The following is a 15,509-nucleotide window of genomic DNA, read 5'->3' as shown; positions in this document are numbered from 1 at the left end:
TTTTTTTTTTTTTAATTTTCTTTCAGAGGAAGGAAATCTTACAAATAGATTGGCTCGTTCGCCAGCTCGGCCATGAGCTAGTTTAATCCAGCGGTGGTTGTTGTGATTATCCCACACCCCCATCGCCTCAGTCATGTGGTCTTTTCTCAGGAATGTGCAACCTCCACTGGAACATACAGCGCAGAGGCAAGAAACCATATCTTTGTTCAGTCTGATGCTCTCTGTCTCCCTCTCCTTCACACGTACATTCACTCTTTCCAAACCGCTGTGAAACAGAGATGTGATCAGATATATGCTGGGATGAGGGCGGCAGCTGCGATAAACGTTGTTAAACGGGACGAAGTGAAATCTTTGAGAGAGTGACTCAGAGACCTAAAGGAGCATGATGGGAAGTCCTAGCAAGTTCAGTTAAAAGCAGTTGGCCTTTTTTATATTCTATTAAAAGTCCAAGCTCCTAATGAAGTGGTGGAAATGAAACTGAAAGCATTGGAAAGTCCTGTGACTTTTTTTTTTTTTTTTTTGCAATGATTGTAATTTCAGATAAAAACGGCTAACAGACAGTAGGATGTGGCACCATCTCGTGCCCAGAGACAAACAGCTACTTGGTGCGAAATGAAAGCACACAGGCTTTGTATCCTCTCCGACGGCATGTCGTCCCACAGCTGTTGTAGTCGGCCTTCAAGAGCCGACAGGTAAGCGCTTTGGTATGAGCTGACTCGACACATGAGGGGAAAGATGGAGGGACGAAAAGAGGGTCAGCATCGTGATGCAGGCGGTCCGCAGACATATATGCTGTGTGTGTGGACAGGTGTCGTCTCAATGAAACACTGTGCCCGTGTGCTGCTCAGGAGGGGTAAGACGTACGAATGCAAGATGTCACAGGAGCACAAGGTGACCTGAAGTCGGAGCCTGTGATTGTTTTCCTTGGAAGTCCATATGTTCCAAAGGGATCAGTCCATTCCTCTCAGTATGGCATCAAGACACGGTTCACAGGATACAACAAGATGTTTTAAAGCAGGGCTGCTCAGAGCTGTAAGTGGGACATATATAAAAATTACTGGGAGGGTTTGAAGGTTGCAGGTTGTGATTATCGCCTCCACCGAAAGGCAAAGGCAGACATTTCTGCTTTTGGTCGCGTCTGACTGTTACTCAAATATCTCAGGAACCAGCGTTAAGGAAATTTGCATAAATGAATCAATGGATTTACATCTACAGCTGATTAACTTTCAAAGTCAATCCAGTTCAAAATTGCTGCAACAGCCAACTGACGTTAAAAACACTAAAATGACAGGTATTGAGCTGGACTTTGGTGTGGCCATAGCTAAAGCCAAGCCCCAACACATATTCTAAGTGCTAACGGCTTGTGCAAGATGTTAAATATTGCCATTAATTATTTGGTGTCGAGTCTGTTAGCAAAATATCTGGTGAACCACTGGACAGATTTTAATTAGGCTTTTCAGAAAGTAATCATTGGATGCACAGTTACAGCTAATTAACTTTGGAGTCAATCCAATTCAAGGTGGGCCTTCACATCAACATTAGCCAACACAAAAATGGTTATGACTTAGTCGGTTTTGCAGATATTGAGCCTAAATTTGATGTGGTAGTAGCTGAGAATCATTCACAGCTCATACTCTGAGTGGGACATCATGCAACACTGCATAAGACTACGCTTTTATTTTTAAGGGTTTGACCAAAATAGATGCAGCTGTTATTCGTCAACTTAACATTCTTGAACACTGGTTGCTGCTGGCAAAGTAAATAAAACTACTTTTTAGTTTGTTTGCTTTGAAAGTGTCAAATTTTGAAATCTACTTTCCATTTTTAGGGTTTGAAAAAGACATCCTGATGCTTGGATTGAACTTAGCTAAAGCTACTTTTGCTGTTGCCTTCTGTTTGTACTTCGGCCTCACTGCCATTTGCACAGGTCAGATCCATCCATCCATCCATCCATCCATCCGTCCGTCCATCTGTCCGTCCGTCCGTCCGTCCATCCATCCATCCATCCATCCATCCATCCATCCGTCCATCCGTCCGTCTATGGTCGGGTCATGAAGGCAACAGGTCCAGGAGAGAAACCCGGACCTCCCTCTCTCCAGCTCCTCTTGGAGGATCCCAAGGTGTTCCCAGGCCAAAAAGAATACATGATCCCTACAGAGAGTTCTGGGTCTGCCCCAAGGTCTCTTCCCAGTTGGACATGCCTGAAAAACCTCCAAAGGGAGGCGTCCAGGAGGCATCCTAATCAGATGAACCACCTCAACCCGCTTCTTTTGATGAGAAGGAGCAGCAGCTCTACTCCGAGCTCCTCCCGGATGATGGAGCTCATATCTCATGTGGATAGTTTGCACTGTGCGTGATAATAAAATGCCAAGAAATGTTCGCGTACGCAACAAAGACGACTTCCAGCAAGCAGCTGTGGAGCCTAAAAATGTTGGCTCCATAATATATTAAAAAAATATCTGATGTGAAGGCTTTTTTTAGATGAAATGATCAGAAACAACTTGAAAACGTACAGAGGAAAGGGAGATCTAAAACTGGATTTTGTTTGTAAAGAACGGACAAACAATTTAGGCCAAAAGCGTTGCATTTAAGGTTACATTTGGCTCGTCTTTGCGAAGATATTCCCCAAGCGGCCTGCCTCTAAAGATCTAACAATCAAACTGGTTCTTCTAAAGATAAAAAAAAGAGGCTTACAATAGAGAGTTGAGGCTTGGCCTGAACTGACCAAAGGTCGTGGGAGCGAGCTGAGGCCACCTGTGGAATCCATAATACGCCTGTTTTTATACAAAGGAAATGTGGAAAAAAAAGAAGAACCTGGCAACTGTTGCTGTCTCTTCTCAGAAAAGATTTCTTCCTACTTGGATAAGAAAGTTTGAGAAAGTGTGTTCGGCAGNCCCACCCACCCACGTTTGTCTCAGGGAGGTTTTGGACGCAGTCTCTCAGCGTCGGACCAGCTGAACCTCAGCCCCGGCGTCTCCTTCAGCCAAGAGGAATTAACCGGACTGACCTGAACCCGTCGAGTGGGCTGCAGTCCAATCAGCTGGTGATACCTTTTGAAAAAGATTTCCTTTTCAAACTTTATTTATTTATTTTTTATCTTTCACTTTCCATTCGTCGTTGGCGTGCTTCAGTCCCACTCAAGGACGCCATGAATGACCTTTCGCCCTCCCTGATGTTCCAGGAAACTGTTTCGGGTTTCGAGAAGCAGCTCGCCCAGCAACTTCTGCGGCTCACTTTAAAATCAGCTGAGCTGCCTCGCACAAGCCTCTGATTAAACACACATATTGTAATCAAAGCGCTTCCCTTCCGTCCCTGCAGCACATGTGTGGTAAAGATGTCAACAGAAAAAGCGTCCGTCACTACGCTTCGTCGGCCGTCCTAAATGTGCCGTAATGAAGCAAATTTAGCTGAATACATTTCACATTTCGAGTCCTCTTTTTTTGAATTGGGGGAGCACATCTCTGCCAGGGAACTTCTCCTAAGTCAGAATTACGTCAGTAGACATCGTGTTTAAAGTAAAAAATGACTGCACAGTCACCAGGAATTACACCTGTCCTCATATGTTTGTGCAAGAAACATTAAACCAGACCTAAACATACAGTGACCCAAGTAATACCTGAGATTTATGTAGGATATTTTAGGCCTATTAGGGAACCTTTAAGGGTAATATAAATAATTTGAACTGGCAATCGTTCGTCTGTGTACACCATGACTGCTTGGATAGGCTTCAGTCCCCCTTTGCAAACTTAAATGGGCACAAAACAAATAGTCTCCAATATAGAAAATAAATGTTGTGCACCAATAATCGCAACCTTTGCATGGATTAGTTCAGGCTTAAGAGTACACAGGTCCAACATAGAAGTCTTTGAAAGCATCAGAGGTCTGTGTTCATGTGGTAAAAGTGTTGTAAACAAGTATTTGTAAAGATAAGGCAAGCTGCTCCACTTTGACGAGTTTGACGGGACTCCACCACTTCCTCCTTCCTGTTTGAAAAACAGAAACGAAATGGTGTGTGTGTGAGCAACAGGCATTCAGTCACTCATTAAAACACATTGCACTTTGTTTCAGTTTGAGAGATAATATATAGAATAATAACGTTTCCTCATTCGATGCCAGCAGGCGGTAAAATGCAGGCAAAAGGATATAAATCTTTTATTTTGATTGTTGCGACCTTAAAACGTCAGATTTTACATCAGCTTTTTAAAAAAAAATCAAAAGTTGTGACTTTTTGAAGCTTTTTTTTTGTCTTTAACATAGTAAGGATAAATTAGTTCATTAAAAACAGATGCAATTGTTCCAAAAGAGACACAGGAATCCAACAGCATTAGTGTTTTAAAGTGCCAACGACAAATCTGGTCAGTGCTTTTCTTAAAAAGACAAGTATATAAAAAATAAGATCAAATGAAGGCCAGTTTTGTTTTAAGCTCATTTCATGTGGAGAAATGACAGACATGTCATGTGTCATGCACGATCTGTTAGCGCTCAGCGTATCTGGTGGAGATGACTCTCAGCTACTACCAGACCGGATTTTAGCTCGGTACCTGTGAAATTGACAGAATTGTAGCCATTTATTTGTTTGCTGAAGTTGATCTGCTGTGGCCGCCATTTTAATCCGAGCTGGCGACAAAAGTTGATCAGTTGTGAACGTGCATCCAATGATTACTCCCTGAGAGGCAATTACATTGTCTTGCCTGAGGACACTTCAGCTCGCTGCTGGGGATGGAACCCCCAACCTTTCAGAACTGGAGGACGACCACCTCACCCACCGGGCCAAACCACCCCCGGTCTGAAATTAACACCTTCCGTCTAATCGACTTTAATCTGAAAGAAACAAATTAGGTCGTACTAGTTTTTCCTAAATAAAACAACGTTGTTCTTTAATAATTATAATCTGGTCAGCTCCCTTTGGAGGTGTGTCAGTATTGGACTGAAAGATACTCGTCAGCGGAAAGGCCCGAACAAAACAAGGCCTTTTTAGGACAGTTTAACTGAAAGCAACGATACGGTGGGTTGGAGCTTGGATATTTTAACATACCGGACACAAAAGAGTGAAAGTAAATGGTGTTCCATCTGATCAAATGTGCTCTCCTGCAGGCTGCCTTCATTTATCTCCTTTAACGCTCGTTCTCTACCCAAACACGCACCAGAGCGACTGCCACAGCGATCAGATATGCAGATGATCCTGTCACTGTCAGCCTGCTTTATGACGCCGTACCTGCTCGTGGCTCAGAGATTGAGACGTTTGTAAAATGGTGTGAAGAGTCCTACATCCAGAGGAACAAACTACAGATAGGCTCATAGATTTTTTTTTTTTTTTTTTTTAGAAAGAGATGCTTCTGTATTACAGCTGCAGACCACTGAATGTTTTCAGTCCAATTAATATCTGGGGACTATAATAGTTTGACTTTTCTGCCTACAGCTCGTGAAGCTGTGTTTGCATTAAGAGAACTTTCCCACTTTCACGCTGACCCTTTCATTGTGCTCCTATTGAACCAGTTTTGTCCTTTTCTTTGGTCGCGTGGTTTGGCCATACAGTAAATGCGAACTGCGACAGTGTGCATGCAGGATGATTTTGGCGAAAATGGGCACAAATCATCCTGCAGCAAGGAAGCTTGCAGACCAGGGGAAGCGTGAAGTCCTGCTGGTGTTTTTTATAATTGTCTGTTTCACTGTCGGCCCTCCGCTAAAATATTTTAAACCCATCTATTTTTAGCCAAGTTTTTTTTTTAAATTTCCAGCCAAGTTGCTTCCTTGTCTCTAACTGTTGCCGTCGCGTTGAATAATTAAACTACAAGGCAAGACACAGACACGACGCCTGCTCACTGAGCACATCGCATCTAATTTGCCGACCCTGAGATTCTGCCGGGGCCTTTAAAACCTAATTCTCTTTGAAGCATTATGAATGAATTATTCAGAAACCTTGCGTAACATCGCCGGCGCGCCGACGTCACAGCCGGCGCACTAAAAATACAGAGGGCCATCAATGATGCACGAGCGAAGAGACTGCTTTTAAAAGTGCGCGATCTGCTTCGTCACGACAGCCGCTGGCCGCCCGTGACCTCGGCGGGCGGAGTTTCCCTGAGTCGTTCCAAGGTGACGGGCCGTTCGCTTTCAGATGTGTCGTTTAAGACATTTTTCAGCAAGCTCAAAGTGCTGCAACAATCTGTTTGTTACGCTGTTGAGAGCACACACACACAGACAAATGGACAAATGGGTAAAAACATCACCGTTGGCCTTCTACGGTGGGCGATAATATGTGAACAGGTCCCTTTTTCTGCAATTTAAGCAAATAATTAACTTTTATTCTGCTTAATAGAACTCTGAGAAAGTTGTTTAAAATGTAAATTAAAAACAGAATGCAAAGCACATCTCAGATGTTTAACTAGGAAATAATACAGTTTGTTTGGAAAAGATGAGATAATTTTGAGATTGAGTTGTAGATTAATCAAATGCTTGCGTCACTCTTTAAACAACAAGTGATCGCAGTAAATCGAATGCTACAGATTTCTCTCCATTTCATCACGGCTTCGTCTGCTGATCGTCTCTGTCTGTCTGTCTCAGTAGGTGACTCAGCCATTTCTTTGTCCTTTTATCCGTCCTCCTTCCACAGTGAATGAAACGTCGAACCCCGTCGGGACTAAAGCAGCGTGTTGTTTGTGTTTGTGTTCGCAGGCGGGAACGGTGAGGGACTCGATGGCCAAGTCGCTGTACAGCGCTCTGTTCGACTGGATCGTGTTCAGGACGAACCACGCCCTGCTCAACAACAAGGACCTGGAGGACAACTCAAAGGTGGGATCCGACTCGCAGATGTTGAACCACCGCATGCGCACGAAGACGCCTTCGGGATCTGAGTTTTTCAGCCAAATCAAGGGTTCTCTTTTTCTAAAATTATTTTCTATTTTATTATTTTAATACTATAGTTTTAAAAAACATGTTTAAACCAAGAAACAACATAAAAAGCAAACAAAGTCCTAACAGTCTTCATGTTATAAGTCTGTCCCCGTCTTTTCGATAAATGAAATAAAAGTCCCCCAAATTGTTTTAGATTTATCCATCTCTGGCCCCCAAATCTAGCCTCTGATTTAACATCGGTCTGTGGGTCTTCTTCCAGCACAGAGATGTACTTCGTTCAGCAATCACAGCCCTCGATCCAGGAGCATCCGTTCATTCTCCGTGTGATTGTGTCTCTCAGGGTAGAGCCCGAACACAAACAGCTTAGGGTCCATAAAGATATTAGTAATATCTTTTCCCATCACCACTTTGACCTTTTCCCAGAAAAGTATTATTTCACAGTACCACATACAGTGTACTGATGTACCTCTGCTTTATACAATCCGGACACACATCAGGTACATCCCCATTACAAATCAAGGATTTAGTTTCCCTGAAAGTGACGTAGTTAAAAAAAAAACACACTCGCACACAGAGTGGCATCATTTTTAATATCAGGACCTTAAAACATGAATTTTTCACACAGCGAGCATAGAAACAAATCCTCCAGAGCTTTGTTTACATGTTAAACCAGACTGTGGCAAAACTGTCCTCATGTAGTAATTAATTCATGTCTGCTCTGCAGACTTTAAAGCCTTACAGGACCAAACCTTTAATACGGGCTCTCTGAGGGTTATAAAGACCACAACACGGATCGTTTACTTTCAAACCTCCACCTTGCTGCAACTGTGCAACACTCGGCCAGCAGTTTGCGCAGCCGTGTCTCTGGCACATGGAAACATTCAGTCCTCCGTCGTTGGAGCTGTGTGTCCTACGACAGACATTCTGAGACTAGCAAGTCACAGCAAGCAAAGGTGACCGTTTAGGAGCTGCTGCTTCAGCGATGTGACACCATTTGTATTAGTCAGTCCCTCCAGGATTTCGTGGGCATTTTTTGCGATTGTTGCAGGCTAAAATGCCTGATTTGGCAGAGAATTTTCCTAAAAGTTGCGATGAAAAGTTGCAAATTTTTCTTTACTAAAATCAATAAAAAACTATAACTTTTAATATATAAACCAAAAATACTTACTAGTTTTGTAAGATAATTACCAACAAACACTGACGTTTGCTTGATTTTGCGTTAATAGTTGCGATCGCAACATCGCAAAATCCTGAAGGGTCAGATTAGTGGGAGAGAGTTCAGTCAAGGTGTAGGCGTGTATGAACCGATCACACCCCCTTACATCACTGAGGTGTTCCTGTTGAGCCAAAGAAGTGCTTACTCTGAAGCACGGGCAACAAAAAGACCCAAGAAACCTAATTATGAAGACGATGAACAACCACAGTAAAGGAGAGACTACATTAAAGGGTTATGAGGACTGTGAGGTTGTCCCCCGCAGCCTGAGAGCACCTTACATGTTGGCACACAAGATACTCAATCATAGTTTGTTTTTTCGTTTTGCACTCCACATTTCTAATATCCACAAAGCACCCAGCAGTTGTCTTATAGAGTTAACTGAAGCAGGCTGTTGTTGGCTCTTAATGCTCCGGTCTTCCACTCTGAAAACAAGTCAGTGTTTGCTGATATGAAGCTGTCAATGGAGAATCCACACATCAGTAACGGACAGTCATTCTGCATTTTTCTGCCTTCTCCTTTTGTGTTTTTCTGCTCTTTCGTCATCCTCTTTTGTGTGTATATGTGAGTGTGTGTGTGTGTGTAGGGTGTGTATTGGATTGGCAGCTGGCAAGTTGTACCCAAAGGGAACATCTAACAAATTAGAAATCGTGTGCGTGTGCGTGTGTGTGTGTGTGTGTGTGTGTGTGTGTGTGTGTGTGTGTGTGTATTCACTGGTCTGTGAGCCAGGAACATTTGGGCAGATGGCATCAAGTTCCCCTCGGCTCATATTAGTCCCTGTGGCCCTCTGATGTCCCTGTGCTCTGTGCTCTGTGTGTGTGTGTGTGTGTGTGTCTGACTCATTTCGAAGGAATCAAACAGTTTCATTTTGAGGATTAGTGTTTTTGAAATCGTCAAATATCAGGGTTAGGCCAGCAGTGCTTATGGTGATTGTTAGAACAACTGTTGAGAAAATGCATGGATTGTTCATGTAACGTGTGTGTGTGTGTGCATCCTTTGGCACTGACATCATCTGTGTGTGTGTTTAACAGACAGTCGATGAGGTTGTGCTTTGCATCAAGGTCACAGTTCTCATGCTGGGTTTCTATGTTCAACCAGTGTTCGTGCACGTTTTTTAGTGACTTAAACCAAAAAAAACAAAAACAGCTCTTCCGAGGGAAATAAAACCCGAGCAGATAGCATCAAATTAAATTAGAAACAGCTTTTATAGTCCATTTCATAATTAAAGGCATTCTCTGAGTGAGTAGCTCCTCGAGGCGGTGCGTATAAATGATATATGATGAAATAAATCTTCCAGGAAGCAGCTGAGACGCCGAGGCTGGACAGGGTGGGATGGAAATATAAACAGCTTCAAAAACGCATCCAAATAAAAATGTATAAAAGAAAAATCATGAAGCAACCGTAAAATGTCACTTTTATAACACTGTTACCGTGTTATAAAAAAAATATAAATTTTTCCTGTTTTTCTTTTGTCCCTTTTTTTTTTAATTTTTATGACGCCTGATCTTTAAAAAAGTGAAAAACTACATGAGCTGCTGGGATTTCCTTTCAGATCCTGTCCATTGGAGTTCTGGACATCTTTGGCTTCGAGGACTATGAGAACAACAGCTTCGAACAGTTCTGCATCAACTTTGCGAACGAGCGACTGCAACACTATTTCAACCAGCACATCTTCAAACTGGAACAGGTACGCTTTGCTGTCCTTGTTTTCTTCCTTCGCCGTGCGGCTGCTGAGGACGGCTGGTTCAACATCCAGGCTTTCCATACGCTGCGATGTCGGCCGCTGTCACGTCGCCGTTCTGTGAAGTACGGTTCAAAAACGCCTTTGTGTTTCTGATTGATCAGGCAGGTGAGGTTGAGGCTGGAGCCGCCTAGCCTCGTCTTCTGTCCGTTTGCTTCATATGGCACACTGGTTCCTCGTTCTGGATCCAGTGTTGAACTGTCGGGTTTATTCCTGTAAGAACAGAGCTGCTTTAAACTAACTGAGATGTGACAAATCAGGCCCAGACCACATTACAACACACATTTTAACTCAAAATATGGAGGTTTTGCACGTGCCTACTTTTGGTGCATTAGAAACCAAAACAACACTAGAGCTGATTTTATTAAGGGTTTTTTTGTTGTTGTTGCCTCTCTTCATCCTGATCCTGTCACTATTCAACTTTAAATGTGTGCTGAAAATGTTAATGACTGAAAGAAAACTGTAAACGGTATAAAAGTAAAACTAAAAACTAGCTACAGTTGTTTTTGCCAGATTATTTAGCCAAGCTAAGAATGTTCTTATATCATTACAGCAGCGGACAATCTCGCCACCATGCCATGTAGCTTTTTACTTTTTTATTTTTTTATGGCTAGTGAACAGAAAAGTAATTTTAACAGAGGGAAAAAGCCCATTTGAAATAATATCTGTTGTGTAAATGTGACTTAAGTAGCATCATTGATGACTGACGAAGTGTGAGAAACAAACTGCTTGTTTTTGTTATATTTTAAAAGTTTCAAATGCATTTTTTTTGCTTTGCTCTGTTAGCAGTGGAGTGCTGCAAGAATTAAGACTGACTCCTCAAATTTTAATGGTCAAACATACATTTTTTAATGGTTAAACAATGGTCAAACAGAAAACAACATTTTTTTATGTTGTTTCCCGTTTGACACCATCAACCTTGGCTGCATTACATGTTGTTCCAAGTTTCATGTTGAGAACCCATTCAACGGATATCTGAGTAATGAAATGTGTACCAAAGACTGGCAACATAGTGTTTCCATTAAGTAGCCTGTACCAATAATATAATGTTGTTGCCCTTTGGCTCTCTGCTGTCAGGGAGTTTATGTTACAGGACAACAGCAGAGCCCGGAGGGGAGGGGGGAGCATACTGCTCTGGCTTCTTAATCGAGCGATGCCAGACAGCGACTGATTTGTGGTCTGTTTGGGTTTTTTTCTGAGTGAAGCTGTGCAGATGTCGTCTGGACAGCAGCTCTCCACACCTTGTCCGTGATCGTTAAAATGCACCATTAACGGCTGACCAGAGATCAGCCGACGCTTAACTGTTGAGGAAACAGGAAACATTCGGGCGTGTTTTTTGATTGGCTTGGATTAGGCTGCTAATAAGGCAAAGCATCATCATGTTGGATTTATGACCTGTCAACCTTTTTGTTTGTTTTTTTACAGCAGTTTGAACACTTCCATCGTCCAATTTTCTGATTCAAACAAATCTACAATTCAATGTTGCACCCGTCATGTTTTTTTCTTTCTTGAATTTACACACAGGAGCACATTACGGTGAAGCTAAGACAACCCTGCTAGAGAAATAAAAGTCAACATCCCATTTAAAACAAATCTGTACCTTCCATTGTCTGAAAGTCCATTTTCCATGTTCGTCTTTTCCCAGTCACCATTCATCTAATAACATTTTTCAAGCTACTTTCAGTTTTGATGACTATTTAATTGTCTCAATATAAAACTCATTAGAAGTTTTGTGTTTACGTTCGGTGTTCTTGGATCTTGGATAGTATATGTCGAGCTGCCAAGAAAGAAACTGTGAGACTGCACGAGGAGGTCTGTGAGGGTAGTACTGGATACGGGCAGGGACTGCAAGCCAGTGTTGAGATGTGCAGTAGGAGCTGCAGATGGGTTCAACGCTGGGGTGGGATTACATCCTGGATCAGTTCAGACCTCATTCTTGTTTGTAATGACGACAAACAGGCAAATCAGGAGTCCCTGTGGACTATGATGTTTGCATAAGACTCTTACGCAAACATCATAGTGGCGGCTGGTGGTGATATCTGTAGGGTGGCTACAGATATATAATAAAACTCTGCAGTTTGGATTCTAACAACAGAAGCATCCAATTTGAAATAATGAAAACCTGCTATAAATTGACATTCTGTCCTTTTTCAGCACAAAGACAGCCTTAAAACAAACCACCACCAAAAACCGAGCTCACACAGAGCCTCTGTCAGCTGTTTTCCTGCATTAAAAGTTTCAACTATAATAATTATTTCAGATGATTTTTTCCCAGTTAAACAGCTTTGATAACACTGCTCCACACTCCTTGACACAATTACTGATAAAATCAAATCAAACAGGACATGCAATATTGGAAAGTGCTTTTTTTTTTTTATAAACGAAGCCTACCTTTTTTAAAGAGAAGCTCCCTCTGATGCCTTTTTGGGATGTAAAAATGTTAATAACCACCTCATTAAAGATTTGTTAGCTACATTTGCTGTTAGCCAGTCCTTCCACTGAAACCAGGTCACAGAAAAACGTTTTATATCCTTTGGTCCATCTGCACCCAACCTCTTCACTTTTTTCCCCCAAAAGACATTAAGAAAAACGTGTGAGAAATTAAATAATCCGCCTCGTTTATGTTTATCTTGTTTGCCATCATACCTACTCAGTCTACGCCAAACCACACACACACTCGAGGCACATTGTTGTAGGTCCACCCTGATTGGCTGAAGCCTGAGACCTTGGGCAGCAAATCGAGGGGGCGGGACAAGACGCCTGTCAATCATCATGTACCAGGAAAGACATTAAATGAACGGGGCTGTAAAAAGTTAGCCCTTTGGAAAGACTCTGGGGTTTTATCAAGACTGTTCGGCACCAGTTTTGTTGTAAATTTCACAAAATGTGATACAATAGATTTAATTTGTGTTTATGAGGTATTTTAACGTTTTTACTGTAAACACCAGGGAGGACTCAGCCCTGCTAGCCCACTGATACCAGCCGTCCCTGCACACGACAGTGTGATCTGTAGTGAGAATAAGGAGCAGGTGGAAAGGAGCCTTGAGAGTAGAGGATTGATAGCCATTAGAAGTGAGACAGAATCCATGTTACGAGTGCCAAGGCGGGATTTGCCGCTGTGACAGCGCTAACAAAAAGACACGAGGAGGAGCCGGAGGTGACGGAGGTGAAGATATTAAGGTTTTCATCGGGAGTGACCAAAAATGGATGCGATTGTAAATGAAGATATCAGAGGAGCAGCTCAGGCTGAGCAGTTTGGAGACAGCTAGAGAGGCTGGAGCATGGTTTAGACATGTGCGGAGGAGGGACAGTGGACATGTTGGACAGAGGATGAAGCTGCCAGGGAGGAGGAGGAGAAGACGAAGACCTCAGTGAAGGTTAATAGCGATAGTGAAGGAGGATATGCAGAGGCTTGGCGTGACACAGGTTAAGGACGGTGCCTCCTACAGGGAGCAGAACTCCGTGTTTCAGGTTGTTCCTGAGTGAAGGGATTTAAAGAAACGCGTCTACGTGGGTTTAAAAGTAGAAGTTCTCGACAGAGTTTCGGTTTTATGAAAACAAGTGTGAAATAATTCTCTCCGTCGGCCTGCTCTCCTGATTCAGGAAGGTGATTTGAACTTTTCCTCTCCTCCTCCCTCCAGACTGATCTCTCATCTGTCCAATCAGTTGTTCTTATCAGCAGCGTGTGTTTATCTTTGGAACGGCAGCCAAAGCTAATAGCACCTGACCAACCAGCCCTCAGCTGGATGGACGTGGGGTGTGTGTGTGTTTTCTCTGGTTCAGTGTTTATACTCAACATGCCAATCGGGGCCTGATTCATTTCTCTGTTTGGCCGGTACATCAATTTAAGAAAACACGTTGGCCACCGCCTAAGACAAATACGGCGTTGTGTTTAACTTGTGAGACATCGAACTGACTGAAATAAAAACCATGTGGTCGGTTAACCCCTCCCGACAGACGCTTCTGCTGCTGAGCTTCTAATCAGAGTTCAGAACACTGAACATGAGATGGAAGAGCTTGAAGAGGTCCTGGCAAAAAAAGAAGGGTAATTTCAAAGGCAGCACAGCTAGCATTTATCTCTGCTTGTCTTTGCCTCCTTTCAGTGTGAGCGCCGTGTTTCTCATAATCCTTTACAGCTACCTCAGAACTTGCTCCTGCTCCCAGTTTTGCTCCTATCACCCCAATACAAACACTCTGCTGTCATGACAGAAGGAGCTGAGGATGAGGTGCATGAAGACGGCGGGGATAGAGAGATGGTGGATTGCTTACGAAGCACCCTCAGCCTCCCTCTACTCACACCAGGGCATTGTGCCAAACACACTTGGGGTTGCCTAAACGCTCCACTGTGTTACGCAGCTGAGCTGAGATCCTAAAAGCTGACTAATGGATGGAGGGATGGCAGTAAATCTAAATCCTGACCAACCTCATTGACCACAACAAGAATCGGCTTCCTTTAGCACAGCAGGTGGTAGTAGGGACTTCCATAACATACAGGTTTGTCTTTAGTCTGGGATTTAGTCTTCTTTAGTAACCTTGTATACTTCAAGTCCGTTTCTGTTTAAACGGACACTTTAATGGCTCAGTATGTCGTTACTCCAGCTTGTTCAAGGGCAGTCAGAAGTAGTTATAACTAACTACTTTGTAGCGGTTTACACAAACGCACGTGAATGATGGGATCGCGCTGATAGAACAGCCGTGAACCGAAGCAGTTCTGAGATTAAACCCGGATGTGTGGGTTTATTAAATCTTTGTACCATTAAAATCCCCTCCTTGTAATAATTAAAAATCAGCAGGTTTGTTTCTACACACAGACATCCACTGTTAAAAAATGACAGATAAAACATTGTTATGTTAACATATAAAGAACATTTCTTACAATGGACAGCTCTTCTTCTGGCTACACGTTCTGCTCTTTAGTTGTATTGTTTTCATGTTAGCAAAACCTACAGTTCAGGAGGAGAACTGCAGCAGCACCAGCGTCAACAGCAACAAACACCGACGATGTGCTTAAAGCTACGTGAATCAGATAATATTCCAGGAAAGAAGGGTTAACTTCTGTTTTATTCTTTAAAGCATAGAAAATACATTTTGCTGCTCACTGCTGAGTTACTAAAAGTGTCTTTCAAGATCTTTTCAAGTGAGTTTATTATGAACAATTAATAGCTCACCTCTTGCAGGTAGCTCTTTCTAAGGCCTCAACTTGGAGAAATAGTTTTTTTCCTGACGGGATCAGAGCTGAAGGCTAGTCTTGAGTGAGGCGAAGATCAATGTGCTGCTGTCTTTAAACAACTCCAGTCTCAAAGCATTTCACAGCCAATAAACAACATTTTTTATCATTACGTTGCAGATATTTTGGATCTGTTAGACTTCTGGTTTTCGTGAGCGTTTCCTCAATGAAGCTTTATCTTGGCTGAGTGAAGCGAAACCTACTGGGAGCTGCGTCCTCTGAGGTGTTACACTTACAGGTGCTGGTCATAAAATTAGAATATCATGAAAAAGTAGATTGATTTCAGTAATTCCATTTAAAAAGTGAAACTTGTATATTATATTCATACATTACACACAAACTCATATATTTCAAATGTTTATTTCGTTTAATTTTGATGATTACAAATGACAACAAATGAAAATCTCAAATTCATCATATCAGAAAATTAGAATATTACTGAAGACCAATAAAAACAAAGGATTTATAGAAATGTT

At 42.4% G+C, this 15,509-nt stretch overlaps 1 protein-coding gene across 12 annotated transcripts in view; it reads left to right on the top strand.

Moving 5' to 3' along the window:
• myo9ab (myosin IXAb) overlaps nt 1-15,509 on the top strand; it is a 140,955-nt gene that overhangs the window by 89,605 nt on the left and 35,841 nt on the right. For all 12 annotated transcript variants that reach the window (XM_017437015.3, XM_017437018.3, XM_017437019.3 and 9 more), the window contains 2 exons: nt 6,673-6,789; nt 9,618-9,752. In XM_017437015.3, the coding sequence (XP_017292504.1) occupies nt 6,673-6,789; nt 9,618-9,752 (252 nt within the window). The remainder of the gene's footprint in view (nt 1-6,672; nt 6,790-9,617; nt 9,753-15,509) is intronic.

This window comes from Kryptolebias marmoratus, linkage group LG11 (genome assembly GCF_001649575.2).
Source record: "Kryptolebias marmoratus isolate JLee-2015 linkage group LG11, ASM164957v2, whole genome shotgun sequence".
NCBI classification, from domain to species: domain Eukaryota; kingdom Metazoa; phylum Chordata; class Actinopteri; order Cyprinodontiformes; family Rivulidae; genus Kryptolebias; species Kryptolebias marmoratus.
The sequence above is the reverse complement of the archived record's forward strand: the minus strand, read 5'-3'. Positions and strand labels throughout refer to the sequence as shown.